Source organism: Antedon mediterranea, chromosome 8 (genome assembly GCF_964355755.1).
Source record: "Antedon mediterranea chromosome 8, ecAntMedi1.1, whole genome shotgun sequence".
NCBI classification, from domain to species: Eukaryota; Metazoa; Echinodermata; class Crinoidea; order Comatulida; family Antedonidae; genus Antedon; species Antedon mediterranea.
In genome coordinates, this window is record NC_092677.1 from 7,812,037 (window position 1) to 7,835,450 (window position 23,414).

The window sequence follows — 23,414 nt, forward strand, 5'->3', positions numbered from 1 at the left end:
GGACCTTCTGCTTGATATGTAGCTGTCCTAACCATAATAACTATACATAATCACTACTAATGAAAATACTTTGGTAAAATAAGTTATAGTTATATATAAAACACTGATGGGTAGACTAAATGCAAGCGAAAATGCATCTTGAGATGAGTAGTAGTAGTCTTGTTTATTTTATTTCATTTATATGTAATTTTTACTTTCTATGGACCAGAGATTCCGAAATAAAATATTGAATGAATGAATGAATAACAGCACTGACAACATTTTCTTATGTATGAGAATCAGATTTTATTTAACTTTAGTTCAGTTATTTAAGATGTTACATACAATTTCTTTAAACTTAAATACTAAGCTATAAAGCAAAATAGGCAACCTCTAGTATTTTTAAATTACTGTTTAGTTTATCTGCTCATTTATCCACTCTTTTGTTTAGCTATTCTTCTGTTCATACACTAATATTTCTTTTATTTACTTCATCCTTCATCCCTCCATTTATTTATACATATATACCATTCCTGTTGTTATAATCTGATTTATTCAATCTACAACTCTTAAACAATATTATAATATAATAACACTCAAATCACACATTCAAATAAAAAAATACAATTAACATTTAGATTAAACACTAACAATATACTAATGAAATAAATACATTTATTAGGGACCATGTAACAACTATTTTACTGCAGTTAATGCAGTAAACTACATTCGTTTATTGCAATAAAATATGATTTTAGGTTAGTATTTTAATGTTCATGAATAAACAATGTGTAGGCCTATATTGTTAGCCAGATAAATCTTGCTTAATAATTACTTAAACAAGATAATTTACAATAAACAAAACATAGTACTGCAGTAACAGCAGTAGAAAAACTTTGAAATTGTCTGTTCACCACAAAAAAGTTAGTGTGAACTGAATATGCCTTTTATATCTAGACAGATTCTATGAAACCATGTCACATGTGTATCTAGAATCTAATTCTTATGATAATACTGGTCATGTATGTATCTATGTATCGTAGCATTTGCCTAGATACAAAAGGAACAACTGGATTAAATTTACCCTCAAATAAAATCAAATGATTGTTAGAATACAAAAAATGACAAAATACAAAATTTGCATAATACTTTTTATCCACCATATTTCTATTCTCAATCTAATTAAAGCTCTGTCTACACTCAAACTTTATGTGATAATAAAATGTGATATGCCCATATATGGACAAAATGATGTTATATTACTACCATATTTGGGCACATCACACTTTTTTGTTAAACTAGTTTGATAGTGTAGATAGAGCTTTAGAACTGCCTGTATTTGTTTTGAATTATCTGGCTGTACACAATCATAGAATCATCATAACAGAACGATATAACTAAAAAGGTAAAAAAAATAAGAGAAGATACAAATGGACAGGATATAAACTAGTGTGATGTGTCCAAATATGGTAGAGAAATGCCCAAATATGGTAGATATATGAACAAATATGGTAGTGATATGACATCATTACGTCCATAAGGCACATCACATTTTTTTGTCACATAAAGTTTGATAGTGTAGACAGAGCTTAAGGCTTCCCATGGACAGAGAAATATATTACCATGTCTCTGCCATGGATAATCCAGCAGAAATAGGTATAACAGAATATTTATGAAACATTGGCAGACCAAAAACTTTCTTGATAGAAAACATTGACAAGGAACTCTAGAAAGAAAGTCATCGAAAAAATAGAAACGATTAGCAAACACAATGTCTACACAAGATGAATAGCATAGATGATGATATTTATTTTATTTATTGACCCTGGGAATTCTCAAACATTTCTAATCTAATTAAGATTAGACTGCCTATACTGGTATATTTTTATTTATTTACAAAAGACCCTGGGAATTGTCAAAAAATATTAGTAATACTGGAACGAGTATGAAATTAGTGAAACTATAAAATAGTGGTTCTAGAGTGAGAATATCATCATTTTTATATGTATGTATATACATATTTATTTATCTTTTTTTAAATTTAAAAACATATTAACCAGGATAACATAATCCATGTCTTTCCATAAGGGTTGAAAAGAGTTTTTATAGATATGATAAAATTCAGTCTTCATTAGAATTTATTTAAATTCAATACTATTTAATTATGTTTTAACCAAAAATCATATAATTAAAATTGAAAGACAAATTACTTAAATTTATATATAGATACTATTAACATTTAAACAAATAAAACACATACCATTTCAATAAAATCTTATATATCTGTTTTATATAGGTAAAAGGTTTTTCCAAGTAAAACAGTCTTTTCAAATATATATCTTTTCTTCTTCATAATATTTTTCCCAACCTTTGGTTTCACAAAATACATATAAAAAAGCTAACACATCTTTTACAATATTATATTTCAATATTAAATGTATATAATGTATTTTCTAAGGATCTGTGTATAGTGCAGCAGTACTGTACTGGGATGTAATAAGGGTCATTTTGGGGTCAGCGCCTCTACAACACTTACTGCATTTTTTAATTATATTATATATTATTATACTGACTAAATACTTGAGTTGTAAAGACAATTTAGGAAAGATTCTATCAGCAAGATTCAAATATGTAAAGCCTGTGGAAATTCAATAAATGGTTTTTGTGAGGATTTTTCAACATCATATTTTATTTTCAGGTTCAATAACTCTATGCTTTGGATCCGTATGTGCGCAATAATGTAGCTAGGTCTAGATACAGTTAGGCCTAAATCAAGCACCCTGTAATCATGCTCATGGCATTATACTTTGTTATCAATCTTTCTACTTCTTCTACTAAAATAGTTAAGAAATGTTTAAGTGAAAACTGAGGCTTTCATTTTAAAACCAGGACTTCTTTTTACTCTATATTGGACTTTGTCATCCAAGATTGAAGAAAAAAAAATAGGTAAAACCATTTTCTTGGCTTAGTTTGTAAACTGACTTAAGCGAAATCATTGACTTAAAAAAAATTTAAGATAATATGGTTATTAAGCAGGTATGATAAATCTGACCACTGGTGATTTCAGGATGCTTTTCATACCTTTAAGTGTCTTCTTTCCTCCATCAATAAAAATCACATATTCTCTGTAGATTCTGTGGACATGAAGCGGGCACGCGCTGCACTGCAAATTGTTGATAGTTCTTCTAATAAAGTTTCATGCCGGAAAACAACCCTTATTCCTGGTACGTTTGTGCGTGTAATATCATTTCCAGCTGCTCCCTCAAGGCGCCAGTTGCGACCAAGCCAATAATCTTTCATCTGGGGAAAAATTAAAACAGGAAAATGAAAGGTTTAAGATATAACGCCCTCTATTTTTGGAACTACTAACAAATTCCCTCTATGTTTGGATGTTGTTAATAATTATAGTACCCATGGTTGGAAGTATTAAAAAACACCTTTATGGTTTGGCCACGCTTTTATAAAGTATTCATTTTGGGACCTCTATTATACTGTATATTCATTGGTAGAGTAAGTTTAGCTACTATAAAGGGGAACTGCACTAACCTTATCTGGGAATCCACTCATAAGTACACTATTTCGGGAAAGTTCACACATATCTGCTGTGCTTAGTTTCCATACCTGGGCAGCAATACTATATTCTTCCATCAAGGGTTCCTGTAAAATATTCAAATAGTCAAAGGAATATGTATATGTGTACTACGTATGCAAAGGACACTAAGGGGCCACACTAAAATTACTCTACAGCAGTTACTGCAGTAACTGCAGCAGAAGAAATTTAATTCTTTTATTGTCTTCATTTACCGTTTATATTTAAGTGCTACAAAACATAGGAAGTAACTACTTATACCTTTGTAAAGTGAAACTGCAAAGGATCATCAGTTGATAGAGACACCACAAGACCACGTGCCAGGAACTCAGGAAGAGGGTTGCGATGGTAGTTCAAAAACAAAGAATTGTTGCTGAGTGGAGACATAGCAATTCCAATTTGGGCTAAATAGTAAAGGTACTGAAGTACAGGTGTCTAGAAAATAACAAGATTTGATTAAAAAATTATTTGTTATGTGAAAAAACAATCCATGCATTAAACCCTCTATTGCTATCACCAATTTAAATATTATATTAACTTTAATATTTCGGACATGTTGCTAGTCGGGGACTAGAACAAGAGCTGTCCGCAGTAAACGACCACATGTAAGGCAAAAGACAAGATGGATGGAGTTATACTAAATACTGGTCATACAGCTGTGGAAACAGTTAGAAAGCACAGGATGATCAGGCATGGATGAATCTCATTATTGGCACAGTTCCTCAGACAACCTGAGCCATCTGTATCGAGAAGAAGAACTTCAAATTCATTAAAAATACTGTTGTTACCTTTCTAAGTAACAAGCCATGAGAGATGTTCTCAGCAACCATAAACCCTGACACAAGATGATGAACTGGTCCTGCCTCACCACAATGAGGTCGAAGCACAAACTGGTTAAGACCTCTTTCTCTGTACAAAAAAACCAAAGCAGTACATTGAAAACATTTTATTTATTTAAACAATTAAAGATATATTATTTCCATGAAAAAATAATTTTTTAATCTTTGTGTTGAATATATATAATTATAGTTATTCACTTTGACAAAAAGATGGATAAAAAGAAATATTTTCCTGAAAAAATGTAATTTAAAGCAATAAATAGTCAAACAATGGATTTTGGAGTGAAATAATTGTTCTTATTTCTATGGAAACATTTTTCTATTATAACTTTTTATTAAAACCTGCAAAATCGCCTATTTAAAGATTTATTAATATTTTAATTTATGATTTATTAATCTTCATTATTATGTTATTAGGGAACAATTTTTTAGGGAAAAAATGCATTTTTTAATGAGAAATTTCCCTCAAAATACAAACAATGTCTTACTGTCTAAAGTGGTTCAGTACTACCAGATTTGAGTACATGTAATACAGGTAGTAAGCGTATGGTGGATTTTCAGTAGCCTCCCACTTCTCTGGAGTTGGACTATCCATTGTGAAAACAATGTCTTCTGGTTTAGATTCATCGTCTACACTATCAAAACCAGTCAACTAGAAAAAATAACATGTAGAGATCATTTCAAAATTAACTGAAGTTACTGCAGTAATAATATTTTTTCATGATTTTAGTTTGTTTCAATGTAAAGGTTGAGGCACTAAATAGCACTTAATAGTTTTTTTAATTTTCCAGTAAAACAATTGCATATACAGTAATATTAATAAGGTAAGAGTAAACAAAATATAGTAAGTAAGTAATACAGTAAGAAATACAGAAAGTGCAGTAGAATTATTTAGACAGCATCTCTCAATAATTAAAAATAATTTGAAAAGCAGAATTAGAAGAAGTTGATGTTGGTAATTCATAAAGCTCTGTCTACACTATGAAACTAGTTTGACAAAAAAAGTGGATGTGCCCAAATATGGTAGTTATATGCCCAAATATGGTAGTGATATGATATCATCATTATGTCCATATATGAGCACATCACATTTTTTGATCACATACAGTTTCATAGTGTAGACAGAGCTTCACTTACAAACTGAAGAAATTGATGAAGTTCAGGATGTGACTTGGGATCCTTGGTTACTTCAAACAACGGCATAAAAATGTTGTTCAACATCTCTCCAAAGTTGTTGAGAATACCGTTAGAGCGGTAAATGTCACTGTAAGATTAAAAGATTGTCATTAAAGCTTGTGTGAATTTCTGTGTACAATATTTTGTTTCACTCATTCAACTTATCTTAATCTATGTTGGTGAACATCAGTCCAAAATATGCAGATTTTATTTCCATATTGTGAACATGATTGCTCTATTAAACTAATTCTAAAAATGCGAGAATCTCAGTGGCGTTTATCAAAACTTACAAAAGTCGGGGGATCTGGACAAGCCAGCGAATGTTGTCGGAATATACTTGATGTCGAACTGCCCAGATTGCAAGCTGATCCCACTCATTTTTATTCCTACCATATATGGAAAGTCTGTACTCAGCATTCTGATACTTAGATTCTTCTAAATCAGCACCAACCTCCTAAAAAGATACAGATGGCAATCAGTATTCTTAAATCATTTTTATAATCAGTTATTTACGTGATATTAAGACCTTGCTCAAGATTAGATTTTGGCAAAGTGGTAATTTTTAGCAAGAATTCATATTTATTGATATAATTATTGGGAAAGATTTAAGAAAATTAGTGTTACGTTTTTTTTTTCTTTTGTGTTGGTGTAATGTTTCCAACTTTGTTTTCTGTCTTTTTTAATGTAATTATGTCAGGTCGACAGATCCTGTATTTTAAAGTGATGTTTTACTTGGACAACATAACAATTAACAAACCTAATTATGTGGAATTCTTCATTCAAATCTGCTGAACAGAAGAACTACTTACCTTAATAATTTGGGCAAAGTATTTGCCATTTAATGAATTATCTGTCTTAATGAAGATCTCACGCAGCTTACTTTCTCCCACAGGATTATACTTGGAGTTGAATTTGTCAAAACGATGAAATGTATTGCGGTCCTGTAGACAAAATATTTTTTGGTAGTCATCACAAAGTCACCAACAAAAAGGATTTGACAGGTTTATAAGAACAGAATTCATTTAGGTGACTATGTGCGAACAGATAACAGGTTTGGAATATACACTCCACAAAACTTATTTTTGAGATTCCAGAATACATTTTAAAGAGTTTGAAACAATATGAGACCTCTAAAAATAAATTGCAGATTGTGAGACTGGTATTTCACTGGTATTGGCTGGTTTTTGGGTACACTTTATGTCCTTTATTTTATAAGAAACTTTAATACTTACTGCATGTACGTCAAGTGTGTCGATGTTAATATCATAGGCGGTAAGGCCAAGTATGTCAAATACCTTTAAAAAAAATGTTTGTAAAAAGTATTCTTCTAAATACCGGTAATAACTAAATATTATTTTTAATTCAATATTTTAATTAAAAAATACAGATATTTTATAAAATCAAAACTAATGAATGAACTAAATAAAATGTACACTGAACAGAATCTGTGTCTTTATATTGTGAAATTAAAAAAAAGTGAATGTAATGTACTTCTTTTAATGTCATCATTCTCTTTTCCTTCTTATCAAAGTAGACTAGTTCTTCCGAATCTTTCTTAATCTTCTTCTTAATGAAACGTAGTAGATGCTTTTGGTTCATGCAAGAGGCAGCGTGAACGTGAGTGTCAACCTGCAGATGTAAAAGCGTTTGAATCAGCGAAAAGAAATGTAAAGTCAAGATTACAGAACTAGCTAAGCTAACAAATTAAAAATAGATTATGGTACAGCAAGTTATATTTCTTTCGATCAGAAACACTGTGATATTACTATACAACCAACAATCAATACTTATTTGATCCTGGCCAACACAAATGGCTGGTTCACAAAATCTTTGCACTTCTATTGGCTGGTTCACGTTATCATTTTTAATTAAGCTTTAGGACCACTTTTTTGTTCTCTAAGTTGGTTATATATGTTATTGGCTGGTCCGCTATTATATAGCATACAAACAAACCTTGCGTATATTGTAAAAGTCACGATGCGGAACTGTCTTCTGCGCTGCCAACTCCTTCATCTCGTTTAGTAGACTATGCAAGTGAAATTTTGAAGACAGGTACGACAGACGACGGTAAGCAAATGATTTACTGGAACATAAAAATAGAAATACCAAACATACTACAAACATATGTAAAAAACAATATCAATATGGCACCTAGTTACAAATGTTAATCTTTGTTTATATAAATATTTGTTTCTTACATTGGGCAATTAGTGAATAATTATTTTGAATTAAAACAAAAAGAAAATAAATTCCTCTGCTCTTGATAGACTCAAAAAAAAAAAAAGGAAAAAAAGAAGTTCACTATCTGGATACCGCAATTAGTCTAACATTGCTAACAATTTGGTCAATTTGAAATTTTGGCCAGTAGAATGTTCATATACACTTGGAAGGATTAAGAATCAGTGATATGGCATTTAGTATATAACATTTCTTACATTGGACCATTTGCTATTAGGGCCAGTAAGATATTCATATCTGCCAGGAATGTTTGGCGATCTGGGTACGGCAGATCGATTGACTGTTGGTTTTCTGTACAGCTTGCAGATTCAAACACCTGGATGACACCATCCACCATCTTCAGTTCGCAACAGATTTCTGCGGGTACTGGGCACTGAAACGGATTTCCTTTGGTCGCAGGTGGATGGATTGGGTGGTCTAAAATATATAATTCAAGACTATTAGCGAGGTTACAAGCTACAGTCAAATCAAATTGAAATTAGTAGATTTTTTTAGAAATAACAGTAACTGTGATTATATGTAAAACAAGTATAATAAAAAAAAATAAAATATATAAAAAATAAATAAATAAAAATAGTATTTACACTTATTTGAAACATTCTTTTCAAAATAGTTCTCTTTTGTTTAAAACTACATGTTTAGTAGTCTGCCACAACAAATGTATATCACAACAGATCTCAGTAGAATCACATAGACGTTGATTATTAATGGACAATAGGTGACAATGAACAAGGCACAGTATATCTACAGGTAATATGGCAGTTTCAACCAAGGAGAGAATAAATTAGTATAATACAATTGGTATGAAACAGGTTTTAATTGTACTTTAGTCTTTCAACAGAAGCCCTGAAAAAATGAAATATCAAGACTTTATAAAAGCATGACCAAACCATAGAGGATGCTACATTAAATAAATACATCCAAAAATAGATAGTACTATTAAAAAAATGTTTTAATAAACAATTTGTATGCAAAGAAGTCATTTTTCAAGATGTTTTATTTTGTATTCCAAACCATTAGGAGAAATAATACTTTATTGGGAGACAAGAAACTTGAAGATATGCTTCAATCAATGTTTCTCTGTTTAAAGAATTGAAATTCCAATGCTAATAAAAATAACATTACAATATACAAAACAAAGGCATTGCAATTATGTAGTGATGTCATACAGAAACTGTGAAATGCAATTATTAAAGTATTGTAGTATGACTTCTGCTTATAATGACCTATGCCTTTCATGCATTGGTATAGAATAGCATTCATGTTACTGCCGGTTTTTATAATGCATGGAAAAGATTACTGTAGGTGTGCCAAAACATGAACATGACTTCCCTTTTGTCCAAGAAATATGGCTGAAACTGAATCTGGTAGAAGAAGATTTTTATTCCAGGAAGTGTCAGTTAAAATGCTGGCAACAGATAGGATTTGTGCATGTGTACATGCATATATTGTACCAAAGGGGTCACCCAGTATAAAGAAGACATATTATAAGTTAAATGAATGTATAATCATTTTCGTATATTTATCTGTAATTATTGTTTAAGTGATAATTTTTCTCCCGTGTGCTTGTCTGGGTATCCAAACTAAATTCCGTTCTGATGATTAACGAAGGTGACCATATCCTAAAATTTTCAACTTATTTGGTCACCTTCCACACTCAAAATACTTTTTTTAATATCTAAATATTTAAGTAAAATGTATATTGATGTGTGTGGAAAAGAATTAATAAACAAACAAATAAACAAACAATATAAATAACTAGCAAATAAAAATGTTATTTCAAAGATAAAATAAATCTCATAAAAAAGAGTTTAAAAAAAGCAACAGCAAAAAGAATATTAATAACAACAACGGCAACAGCAGATGTTTTAGCCTACAGGTGTGCAAATCACAGCAAACGGAAATTTCAAAATACAACTGTAAAGGGTAAAATGTTAAATATCATAAGTAATTCTATAAATATATTTCAATTATGTTTATCAATACAAATCCTTTTATTATTGGTACTTATTATTTATTTTTAATAAATGACGTGACTAGTTGGCATTGAGATGCTGCAGATAATATTTAAACTAACGTCACATTATATTACAAGTAATAATGTTGAGTATTAAGAGTTAAAAAAGTTAGAAGAACTTATACAATTCCAATACATACAAATGAAATTCACACATCTTCAAGCATAGAATATATACATATTTTATTTGAATATGAAATTTAGCATATAATTTTGAAACTAGTTACTTTGAAAAATAGAATGGCTAGATACCCACATCACTGAGAACACCTGTGAGTTATGTATTGGCTGGTCTATACACCTTAAATTGCTGGTAAACGGAAGCAGTGATGTGGGTTCGATTTGCTTTGGTTTTTTATTAAGTTTTTGTCAAATTTATCAATAGTATTTAGGTTTAAGGGGAATATGTTTCATGGTTTTCACAAGCGCTTGAGCACTTTAGTGAATATGTGCGCTGTATAAATCTTATTTTTATTATTATTATTAAAAACACTACTCTGATTCAGATGAAAAATATTGAAATGATTTTAAATATTAGTTTATTAAATATTAATAATACAAATAAAACATATTGGTGAACGTTATTGGCGGCATAAAACCACAACAAACACACGTTTTGAGTAGAACTATCTACGTTTTGTACCTTTTCTGCGAGGAGACATGGGAAAATATACGTAACCCACTAGAAAAGCGAAAGAAAAAAGGGAACATCACGCAAAATAAAATACCACAATTATAAAGCACATATAATGAGGAAATTAAATGATTTTCTTTTACATAATATAATATAATTATATAAAAATTGTATGAAAGTGCAGAGAAAATTTGTGAGAATGTCTTGTTTCTGCAGGCAATTTTGTCAGATTATTGGTACTAATGATACAGAACAAATAATTATCTGGAATTTCAGATAGAGAGAATTAAGTTTGTTTACTAAAAACTTGTTAATCAATTAAATAATAAATACAATGGTTCTTTAACTAGCATTATCAAGCAAGCAGATTTTGAAATCATAACAATCCTGTGCAAACAGATAGTATGTTTTCCTGACTGGAATACTTACTGGGAGAACATAGGCCATTATTAGTTTATCCAGGTAAGTGTAAATAATCAACACCATTACTGATTTCAATAGTATACAAAATAAACAACTGTTGCCCAGGTTATAACTACTATTATCTATGTACCTTGGTTTTAGACCCACTTACATATTTTTGGTAAATTAATTGATTCTAAAAAATGCTGAATTTACAGAAAAACAAGATTTAAGTACTGTTGTCAGACTACAAATGATTACAACAAAATTACAACCATTATCGAACAATAGTGGCAATTATGACAAACGTACTCAGGCATTGCTAGTATGCAGGGTGAATTTTGAGTAATTATATGAGAGCTACAGTATAATCAATTAACTCATTATTATGTGCTTTACATGATTTCAGGAATGTATATAATCCATAATACATCTATCCATCAATTAATCATGCATCCTTTAGTCAAAAATGACTATGGGGACAACATTGAAGAGCATTTTAACGAACACCAAGATAGTTCTATGATGGTAATAAAAATAAAAACTTTGGAGAAAAACTTTAAAATAAAAAATTACAAAAACAAACCTTCATCGTCATGACTTGTCGCATCTTCTTCGTCCATTGGTTCATTATCAACGGTGCGTAAACATCGTTTTGTAACTTTTGGAAACGACTGTAAATTCAACTTCATGTACTTTTCACGGATCAGCAACGCCTGTACAAGGAGGCTAGAAGCATCTCGAAGATCATCAACAGGGACCTGCATTAAAGATCACAGGAATATTTTAAATTGCATGTGGATGACTTCTGGTGGGACACCAGTGTTTGCTCTGTCTTGCTTAAAGATTTAAAAGGTAGTAAAACACTACCTTTGTAACAGTGGTGTAAATAATTCAAATTCTAACTAGTGTAACTTATAAACATAGTATTTTCCTTTATAAGGTTAAATGTTCTTTTGACTTTTTTCCTCTAATAATAATAATAATATTTATTGGTTACTCTCCTTTAAAACGGAGGAACACGTTAGTATTACAAGGTCCATACAAGTAAATAGTAATACAGTACAGGGAAAAATTTCATCTGAAAATTTTGTTTAGCAAAATTGCTAATCAAACTGATTTTTTAGTCAAGAAACATAGTTTTGTATTGTATTTTTTGCTACACAATTGTAGAAATGTGTAGCAAAAAGGTTGTTTTGTATAGCTTTTTGCTATGCTACACTGGCGAAATTATTCCCTGCAGTAGTTACAATATATACAGATACAGTATAACAGGTTTATATCGGTTCACAATTACAAATTGTAAGATAGAAGAATTTTCTTCTTTGCAAAAAAAGTAATGCAGCACAACTTTATAAAAAAATGCTTATATCACGATGCTTGTTCTGCTTTACTACTGATAAAAAATATGAGGTTATTTATTTTTTAAAATTTTTTTTTTTCTCACTACACTTATATCTTTAAAAAAATATTTGTTTGACCATATTTAATTAGGGTGATCCATTCAGCAATTGCTGATCATTAAGGACCCTCATACAGTAGGTTCACATTACACAAGATGCTCTACATAAACAAAGTCTTTGGGAGTGGAGTTCCTGACATTTGACGGGACTTAAACTCAGGACCCTTGGAGTGGTAGCCAAGCATCATAACCACCAAGCAACAACTCCACTACTACAGCTACACGTACTGTACACATACCAAAATGAAAAAAATGACAGCGGTGTGCTGACGGAAGAAAGTTGTTGGAATAACGGTTTCTTAATTATCTTAAAAGCGTAATATTAACATCAAAATGAGTCTTTGTGTGTGATATATTAATATTTTATTGACCAGAGTATTTGTTGGAGTTGTACAATGTAGGTATTAAATTGAAAACTTCTGTGAGTGATTGATGATAGGCCACTGACCTTGCTAGGCCTTGCTTGACAGCTGACGGCTTTTGAACATATTTTTTCGGCCTGATTTTTTTCAAAAATCGCATGGTCGGAGTATAAGTCGACCCCCCGATTTTGCAATTAAAATTGTCCCACAAAGTCTCGACCTATACTCCGGAAAATACGGTACGCGTATTATGCTTACCCCACTTGTGTCTTCACCGCTTATTGAAACACGTTGAAAGTCCATGTCGATCTGCTTGTGTATCTGCATGTTGACATCGCTCGTCGTCAGGGGTGGTGTCTCTGGAGTCATCATATCCACGTCTTCTGTTTCAACATCGACTGTCTGTGAGCGTGTCCTACAGAAAACGTCAAACCGTTATCACTGAAGTATTCATACAAGGCTTAAAAACACATCTTTATATGTGCTACTGTAATAATAATATGGAACAAGACAAATTACATTCATTTGTATAATATCCCACGTTTTAAACTTTTCATTTACATCTTCTTTATTTTATTTACACACAATTCTTATGTCATTTATACAGTGGAAATCTCCCTTTAATTTGATTTATTTTTTATTTATTGATTTATTCCTTTTCAAAATTCTATATAAAAAAAATATAAAGAAAAAAGAACAATAGAAATAAAACTTTATTTAAGTACAGTAGTAGAAGAATTGTATTTGAGATTATTAAACATTTTTGATGAACTACAGATACAAAAACAGTACATGTACATATACTGTAAAGTAGATTAGAATAATTATTTTCTTAATTAATTATAACAGAACATGCACTTTGTTATATCATGGAGAAATCAGTTAGGAGTCTCGCTTGATGCGCGTCACAGGAAAGCAATGGATATGCGCATGCTCAAATCTAACAAGCGACAGATCAACGGCAATTAAATGTTACGTAACAGTCAGATAATCCAATTAGCGGCGGGGTGGCCTATTCGTTTGATGTATTCTCGATGTTACTCCTTCCTAACTGATTTCTCCATGGTTATATCATGCTTTACATTGTGAGATATTACATAACAGGGAAGATAACAGTGTATTGTTCTATTAGGGCCATATGGTGTGCATAATAAAATAGGAGTTTCTGAAAGACATTAAACTATATATACAAATGCCATGTGATTTCACTACCAGCTGTCCAGTAGACACATGGAAACGCACATCATGGAACACAATAGAAATCACTATCTTCGTCTCCACTGCATCCCTCTCTCCATTCTTTACCATTGCATCTCCTACTACACAATAGAAATAACTATCTTCCTCTCCATTGCATCCCTCTCTCCACTCTTTACTATTGCATCTCCTACACATCATGGAACACAATAGAAATCACTATCTTCGTCTCCACTGCATCCCTCTCTCCACCCTTTACCATTGCATCTCCTACACATCATGGAACACAATAGAAATCACTATCTTCGTCTCCATTGCATCCCTCTCTCCACTCTTTACTATTGCATCTCCTACACATCATGGAACACAATAGAAATCACTATCTTCGTCTCCACTGCATCCCTCTCTCCACTCTTTACCATTGCATCTCCTACTACACAATAGAAATCACTATCTTCGTCTCCACTGCATCCCTCTCTCCACCCTTTACCATTGCATCTGCCACTGTATCATCCTATTTTTTCCTCTCCCATTTTAAAATTCATTTCACACATTTAAACAAATCTGTTATTTATGGACAAGTAAAGGAACCTCTATTAAAGGATATGTCACGGACAAGGAGAACATCCAGGGGTATAGCTTAAAGGGAGTGTTCTCACTCAAGACAGCTAAAATGAGATTAATTATTGACATTTCATTAGCGCATCGCTAAAACATGCCACTTGTCTGTAAATGTCTCAAAGGCAAATCAGTATCCGTCAATGTACATTTTACATACATAAAACGGAAACAATTATGTTACACATTCATGCTATATTACTACAGGGATGTGATGAGATGAAACAATTGTTCAACAGCATAGTCTATGGTGCTATTAATAACTGGTAGTGGAAGCCATGATTTGTCAGAGGGGGCAAACTTTTCGTGAAGTCTGATATATTTCTTCTTCCTATTGTGATATTTTTAGACTACAACAACAGATATCATTTCTTTAATGTTGTATGGTTGTTTTTAGTTAATTAAACAAAACCCTTAATGAATCTGCCAGCCAATCTCTGCTTTTCTTAAGTAGCTATTGTTTTTAAAGAAAACAGTAATATAAATGTATGGCAACATTTGACAGTACATAACATTTTTGTAAAGAATCAGGATCCAGAGGATAGCTCTAGCTAAAGGGCACACATTCCCCTTTACAGATAAAATTAAATTACTAACTACTTTTTGATATCTATTTGAGACTATTAGTGATATTGAATCTTAGCATTCCCTTGGATTGGCACCCGAGAATTACTCAACATCTACTGTACTGTAGGTCAGACCAACTGCGGTGAGGGTTGCAGCTGACAATAAACAGCTTATTTACGTCATAAGGCAGTCTATCAAATAATTTCAGAAAGAAATTCATGCAGGCCTGTTTTTTCTATTGCTATCTATAATGAGCTAATCACTTTCTAAAACAGAAGAAATGAGGGACTCTCTTATAATATATTCTAAAGTTGTATTTTTACTAAACTTTACTCAATGTTTTTCTTAATTTTAAAAACTATAAACGTCCAATCACTGCTGAGACCTATTAGTGATAAATTCGCTTTTTGGGAATTCTGTCTCTGCCTGTCTTTTACAAGAGACAACATAAATGAAGTGAAATTTATTGAAAAAACAGGGAAACATTCTAAGGAAAAGAAATGCTTTGTAGATCATAGTAAAAAATGCTGTTATTATGCAACACCGAATAAAAACATAGATGTTTCATATCCTACAGTACTGTACATGCAAATGTTAGTATGCGATTGACACATGCAACAACTTTATACCTTTTCCGTGGCCGTCTTTTGATAACGTGTGGGAGAGAGCAACAGCAAGATGTCAAATTAGGGTCACTGCTAGACTCATTTTTAATCCTGTTTATTAACATCATAAAACACTTTTATTTTAGATATTTAGCATGAACAGTTATAATATAATAATGAAACTACAGAAGCATCGATTGCACTTTGCGCACACTTACATAAAAACTGTGATACAAAAATGGAAAACACAGAAATAGTTTCTATAGAATATACCAGGAACAACTAAAAAAAATATTCCTGTATATTATCAAGTACGGTCCTAGGGGGCCTGGGTATAAAATGTGGGGAAAATTTTGAAAGTCTTGTGTCCAAATTTAGCCTAAATTGGGGGGATTATACTTGAACAGGGTATTCATACATACTCGGTCATGGCATGGAGAAATCAGTTCTCCATGGTCATGGTAATAACCAATTAGAAACGCAGCAGATATTACTTGATTGACTATTGTTTATAATTGTATTTTGTATGTTCAGGGCCCTAGTAAAGAACAGCTCTGTCCTGATAATCTGGGCCTCTGTGGATAAATAAATTTAAACTTTAAAATTTCAATCTCAACCAAGATGCGGGAGAGAGCTCCAGTATCTGTCACCATCCACATTTATACTTAACTAATTATTTATAAAGAAATATATTATATATTATTTGTGGAAATCAAATAAAACAAAACAATAAAACAAACAGTAATTTTAAATTAGGAAAGGAAATAATGCTGAAAAAATAGTGTGCAAGACAGAACAGATGAAGAAATCTAAAAAAAAATTATTGTTTAATGTCTGCATGACGAACACAGTAAAGATAGATTTGCAGTGTGTTTCCAAAAGGAAAGTACGGTTGAGAATGTCACAATGTTTCGGTTGTTTAATGTTATGCTGCAACCGTCTTCTGGAGAAAATAACAACTGAAATGATTACATTACATTCTCAACTTTATTTCTTTTGTCAAAACTACTACTGCAATCGTAAAGTCTTGTTACAATACATACTATAAATTAAACTTACCTTGTCCAATTCTTTGTTTTCATAGTACCAAAACAAAGACCCATTTTAAATAAATAATAATAAATACACTATACAATCTGTAATTCACCCCAGTCTATAGTACTGATTCAATAACAGAGAGACAATCTTAAATTAACTTGCTCGATTTTGATGTTGCTAACTTTATTGCTACGTCTGGAATACTTTTTGTTATAAAAATATGTCTTATATGGGTGGGTTCAAAAAGGCATAAACAATAGAATTTTATGTGTACATAAAAATAAGAGGAAAGTAACTAGTAGAAACTTAAATAAGTGAGTTTCCTAATTTGCAGACTATTGTTTAATACATCAATTTAATAATTAAAATTGTTTACAGGATATTCAGGTCAAAGGGTTTGTCTGCATACTTGACCCTTCAAATCATGCAAAAGTTCTTCCACAACACAAATATTACCATATATCCTCGGGTATAATCACACTTCGGGTTTAATATCACTCCCTACTTTATTTATGTCTGATTTCACAAACAGGCATATCCCGGGGTATAGTCCCGGTATTGACTTTTGGTCTGGATGTACAATAGGCCTTTCTTTAGCCAGTTCAGATGAACCAGGGTTCCCCCGGGTATAGTCCCACCCCCAAAATTGGCTTAATTTTTTTTCCTACTGTAGTTGGGTCGGATTATACCAGAGGATATACGGTTTATTAAAAAGGTCTTTTTATAAAGATATTCATCACTTATACAGTTTTTATCGATTGATTTTTTCCAAAATGAATATAATTATTTATGTATTAATAATCATTCTGAGGAGATGATCTCCTAATTGTTTGAACAGATAGCTTTACGTCCGATCCGAAGGACAAGGCATTGAAAGTACTGGAAATTATGTTTTAATTTTGCAAAAATTGATTTTTTAGTGTCTTACCAGTTTACCAATAAACATTTGGTTAATTATTTACAATAGTTCATAGTGACATATTATACAGCAGTACAAATGTTAATATTCAATTAAACAAATATTGTAAACAAATAAAATAGAGTTAATAATGTGTATTATTAATAAAGGTGTTGTCAAAAATGCAATGACATTTTCGATCAATTAGTAAAGATTAAAACCAAGTCCAAGAAATTGTGAACATTATGTAATAAGGAGCTTTTGATTTGCGACAACCTATGACCTACCTAGGTTATGTGGGGAGTTAGGGCAAGCTTCCTTGATCCACATCCTGGCACAGTTTTTCATGGTTTCTAGGTACAAAGGATTGATTGACGATATAATCAATTGGCATGACCCAGCTTGTTCCTAGGTCGTTATATAACAGCCAACTCTCTAATATTTGTTAAACACTATCTACAGTACAGAAATCCTAAATTTGTTTGGCTTGCTAAAACTGTAAATAACACAAACACTTAGTCAACTGATAATGTCAACAAAACAACAGATGACCAAGTGGAAACAAAATAGCAAACAAAATTCCAATGATCAAACAACTGCAGTATCAAATTCTTTGTTGTAACTCAACAAGGATTAGTAATTATTTCTTTAAAATTAGTCTCATTTCAAAGAAAACAATTATTCTAAACAAATCTTGATTAATTAAATTGAAGTATGAATTTCCTATTACAATTGACAGTAAATCAAATTACAGAAGAACAAAAAAAATGAACTTCGGTATAATATAATGGTGCAAGCTAGTGTTTCTTGTGGAACTATGGTACAGGTCAGTATATAATTTGTCTTTTAATAGTTCATAGTTAATATGTGTAACAAGGTTTTTACAATAACAAGTTTGTTGAAAATTAATTATTTCTGATTAATTTTAAATTGCTAGTAGATTAAGTGCTGTGGTGAAGTAAAGTTTGGGTGAATTGTGTTCTTTCAGGTAAAAGTACCAGAAGTAAACAACACTGGCTTGTATGTATGTTAGAATTTATATTTATACTATGTGAAGCCATGGAAAATAAGTTAGAACTTATTTGTCCATGGTGTATCATGATAACATTATTTTTTGAATGCAGTTAATGTTAGATTCCCACTAGAGACAAGGACATACTCTTAATGTTTTGAGCAATCACAAGTGACGGATTATTCAAATGGTCATTGGTCAATCTTGCTTGCGTTGCGTCTATGTGTTATGTCTCTAGTGGGAACTAAAACTGTACATGCTTTAAAAAACTGTTTATGTGTGCAAGTCACAGCATTCAACACTTAAGTACTTACATTGTTTCACGTGAGCAGGAACACAAGATCTGAGTGGCTTTAACAGTAGCACTACAAAAGCATAGCAGTAAGAATAGAGAAAATGAAGTAAAGCAATTTAATCAGATTTACTGCAGCAACTGTGCATGTGCATACACAAATAAGGGTACACAGTACAACAGTGGTTTGACACAATATTATTAAGCACTTTTACTACTTGCAGTAACAATTATAAAGAAAATGGCAAATCTTTTAGTGCTGTGAGACAACAGTAAATAGTACTTTATAAAAGTGTATTATAAACGCTATTATCATAATTTAATTAGACTACATAGCCCTCAGTTCAATTCAACACCAACTGTTGGTTGTTGTCTGAATAAACCTGTATCTCATTTCTCATCACTTTTCTATGAAATATTTAAATACGCTCAAAACAGAACAGTTATGTCAGGGAGATTTAAAGGCTTCTGGATTGATTGAAGCAATATAACTAACCACAATACAGTGCTGTAGCCACAAGAATTAAAGTAGTCGCAAAAGAGGGGAGAATCCTCTGTGCCGGCCACAGGTTTGTCAAAGATCAAAAAGTGGTTGATACCTTGCCAATCGTACTGAGTGGCTATCTATTCAAAATTGAATGCTGATTAAGATGTTTGTATCATGAGTTTAAGTCACTGATTTTTCCTGAAAACAATGATGACTTTCAAAAGATATACGAGATGTTATGGATTCTAGACCCAGACACAGAATGAGGGTGAAATTTTAATGTAGTTACTATTTTTACAGGAAACATTTTCTAAATAAAATCTGATTAGCCACAACTATCAATTTAGCAGAAAACATAGTAATTGATTTTAGTTTTCTTTTTTATATTATTCGATATAAAAATGTTTGTTACACTGGCAAAAGTAGACCTTATTTGTCTTTTTATGCTATTATACTGTAGGCCTACTTTACAGTATTCTTTCAAAATTAACTAAGTAAAAAAATTATTATTATTACTGTTAGTTGAAACTTCTTTACACACTATTTATTCTTAGAACTTTAAGTTTTGAACTTGATTAGTTCTGAAAATATTTTAGCCCTTCTTTTATTATTATATTATGATTATGTTTTATTTATGTTTTACAATGTTTAGAACTTATTTTTGGGTAAATAAAAGAAATAATAGAAAAGAAAAATTTGAAAATTCAATGAATTAACTCAAAAGTGCAATTTGAGTTCATCTGGATTTATGGTATTAACATTGTTAGAAAGAGTGATTGTTTGAATGAATACTGTACGCAAAATGAAAAAAAAACAAAAAATAGCAGATATTTATAACCAGCTATTTCCTCATACCGAATAATAAAAAAGGAAACAAATAAAACGTATGTGGTGTTATGGTTTTTTCACTTCCAAATTGTAACCGCATGTGTATTATTTTGATTTATTAATTTTTGTTTATATTTTATATCTGTTTTTTATCGTACTAATATTTTCTAATTTTTAAGAAGAATTTATATTGTTATTTTATGATTTATAAATGCACAATTAAAGTATTTTAGTACTGTATTCAATCAGGTGAAAAGGCAAAATTAAAAAAAAACTTTAAAGAAATAGAATTCATCGCAAAGAAAGAATTAGAAGGAAGCACAACAGGCTTTAGAACCTTGGCACTTGTGATTTGATGGCAAGCCTGTTAATTACTAACTACGAACTGCCAACTATGACAAAATATGTTTAAGAACAAACCTTGCATAATTAAGTTGCCGCTGCACAGCTGTTTTAATTTCTTGCTCATTTTCAATGGGAATTTCCTCGGGAAATTCATAGTCGGCACACCGTGATTCATCTGCTCTGCTCTTCTCAAAGACCTGACGTGCAATCTCTGCATACTCATGGTCTTTTGATGTAGGTTGATGTTTACGAAATGTTCCTTTACGAGATGGAGAAAAGGTTGATGGACTTGCACCTAAAGAAACAGTTTTTTAAACATTTTTTTTAATATCATCAATGACCCTTTAATAATGGCCCTCATTTTTTTTAAAAGGTGGCAATGTCACTATGGTAATAGATAGTGTCAGGGGCAGGGACATTTAATTGAGATGAAAATAAAAAGTCTTTGGTCGCAGCATATGGCAGCTAAATCTCCTGTTCTTGTTCTTCTTGTTTCCTTTCTTCTTCGCTTAATTGAATTGAATACCTTATCATATTGTTCATCTTGTAATTGTACTATTGTCTTAGCAATTTAAGCTTCTGTATTTTTATTGTAAGCCGGACTGCTATATACCTTCATTATTATTATTTTCATTTATTTTTTATTTTTAACCCTTTTTAACTGGTGGACACGACTTAAAGTTGTTCGCAACTTATTTTGACCTCCATCCGCACATTTTTTATGTTTTTTTTGGTTATTGTAATTTTCTTATTTGCAATTTGTAATTTTTATCTTTTAATTATTTTAAAATGTGTGGAGAAACTAATAAAACAAAACAAAACAAACAAAACAATTAGGCCAACATAAAATCGGCCAGGGTAGAGTTACACCAATATTACATTATTTAGGCTTTCTGGTAAGGTAGAATGCACACGAACAATTTCAATATTTTCAGCAGAAAAGAAAAATCACAAATTTGTTTGTGCTATTAAAAGAAAATAACGAACAGCACAATATATCGTACAATTATTATTTTAAGCAAGAAAAGGTGTATTTTAAGCAAAAAACCTATTTTGTTTGCATAATAATTATATTGTATTTCTGTGACAACATGTTACATTTTCACGTCAATGACCTTTAACAGCTCGGTGTTGAACCACAAAAACTTCGTGTCTCCGGTGTAGATTTGACTGCACCGGAGAAGGTACACCGGAAAACATTCAGGTTCGTTTCACCCCGGGGAGAGCACACCAGGGTGGTTGGATTTTCCCATTTACACCAGTCAATATAAACCACAACACCGGCGTTTAACGGCCCGGTGTACTAACAACCGCGGGGTTACACCGCTGTTACGGTGATACTAGTGTAAAAGGGATATTACTCACCATGCCCAACCTCTCGATCCAATGTTTTAAGGGTTAGCTATATTTCAATATTCAAAAACATGTAGGCCTAGGTGTACAGTTTGTGTAGTGATGACAAATAACAAGGGGAAAAAAAAGGGCAGGGTGAACAAACTAATAATAGGCCTAGCCTAGCCCCGGCCCTGGGCCTAGGTCAAAGTAATATTAATATATCTGCAGCAGAATTTACTACTGGAAGAGTCTGTGGATAAGAATCTCAATATTACTTTATATTGCCCACTCTGCACTGTAGCTTACAGTAGTTAGCTAGACCTCCTAGTACTTAGTAAGTTAAATTAATAGCTAGGCCTAGGTCTGGTGGCGATACGTTCATCTATCACATACACAACATACCTCCAGATGATGTGGGCGATTGTTCTTTTGTTTCGTCATTATTGGGGCCAAGGCCTGACGATCTTGCGCTCAATCTTAAACCGTTCTGGCTATTTTCATCTGTTTGTTCAACACCGTTCGCAACCTGTTCCATTCTGCACAATAGGCTTTTAGAATTTAGTTGAAAATCTGGATTTATAGATATTTTAAAGTAGAAAAAGAGCTAGGCCTACCGATCACATCCAAACACTCTGCTGACAGATGGATCTGCCGATTGTTTGTTTACTAATTCTGCTGACGACCTCTATAATTTATTTAATATGGGACGCCATAAGAGTATTATTAGGAATTTTAATTATGTTCTTGCAATCTTGCTCAGGTATCTTCCAAAAATTGTTTCATATTGTCAACAAATCATTTTGATGACGTCTCTGAATATTGGCAAGTCATACGATGACATACATCAACTTTCTGCGCTGTTGCATTGTTGGAAGATGTTTTATTACCGATTATCTCTGTTCTTCAATCACAAATGTCATATCTAAAAAAATGCATGACGAATTAAAATCTAGTTAGCACTTAATGACAGCCGTAACAAGACATAGGAGGAAAACAGATACAATGAATTGATACTATCTTCATTAGTAATAATTAGTTAGAGGTAAAGAGAAGTTCTAATAAACACAATGATTATGCATAACTACAGCAGTAAATTATAAAGGGTTCCCTTTAGGGCTGTTCAATATAACTTCACAATAGCCTACTTTCCTACAATAATAGAAGTATGAATGAGTAGGCTTGTGTGCCAGTTACCATTGTTATTTTGAATTCCAGTGATTTAATATCACATAAAAGTTATATTCAAACAAATCGTTGAAGTTGAACGTTCCGCCTGTGTCTCTTACCCGTGCATTTAAATATTACAGGTTTAACCATTGAAACGGTAGCCTATCTGTTATGCATCCCTGAGGTATGCATCCCATTACTGACTATGACCACTGCAAAATAATATTAATAAGGTTTTAAAGCAACACTATCAAATTGTAACAAAAAAATGTGTCCATATACTCAAGATTCAATATTCAAGATTCAATTTATTGTCACATAATATTA

At 31.7% G+C, this 23,414-nt stretch overlaps 1 protein-coding gene across 3 annotated transcripts; it reads right to left on the reverse strand.

The window, feature by feature from the left end:
* Positions 1 to 266: 266 nt before the first annotated feature.
* On the reverse strand, positions 267 to 22,562 carry LOC140057388 (AMP deaminase 2-like). Of its 3 annotated transcripts, XM_072103026.1 has the most exons (18): positions 22,323 to 22,562; positions 20,661 to 20,880; positions 18,948 to 18,998; positions 12,957 to 13,113; positions 11,461 to 11,635; positions 10,482 to 10,520; positions 8,019 to 8,238; positions 7,537 to 7,666; positions 7,075 to 7,212; positions 6,816 to 6,878; positions 6,393 to 6,524; positions 5,874 to 6,037; positions 5,545 to 5,671; positions 4,896 to 5,059; positions 4,357 to 4,477; positions 3,830 to 4,003; positions 3,526 to 3,636; positions 267 to 3,279 (listed from the first exon to the last, which is right to left on the reverse strand). In XM_072103026.1, exons 1-18 carry the CDS (start codon positions 22,453 to 22,455, stop codon positions 3,094 to 3,096), a joined length of 2,505 nt encoding a protein of 834 aa, XP_071959127.1. In that variant the 5' UTR covers positions 22,456 to 22,562; the 3' UTR covers positions 267 to 3,093. The 3 variants fall into 3 exon arrangements, with proteins under 3 accessions (XP_071959127.1, XP_071959129.1, XP_071959128.1); XM_072103028.1 differs by lacking the exon at positions 18,948 to 18,998; XM_072103027.1 differs by lacking the exon at positions 10,482 to 10,520.
* Between the last annotated feature and the right edge of the window lie 852 nt (positions 22,563 to 23,414).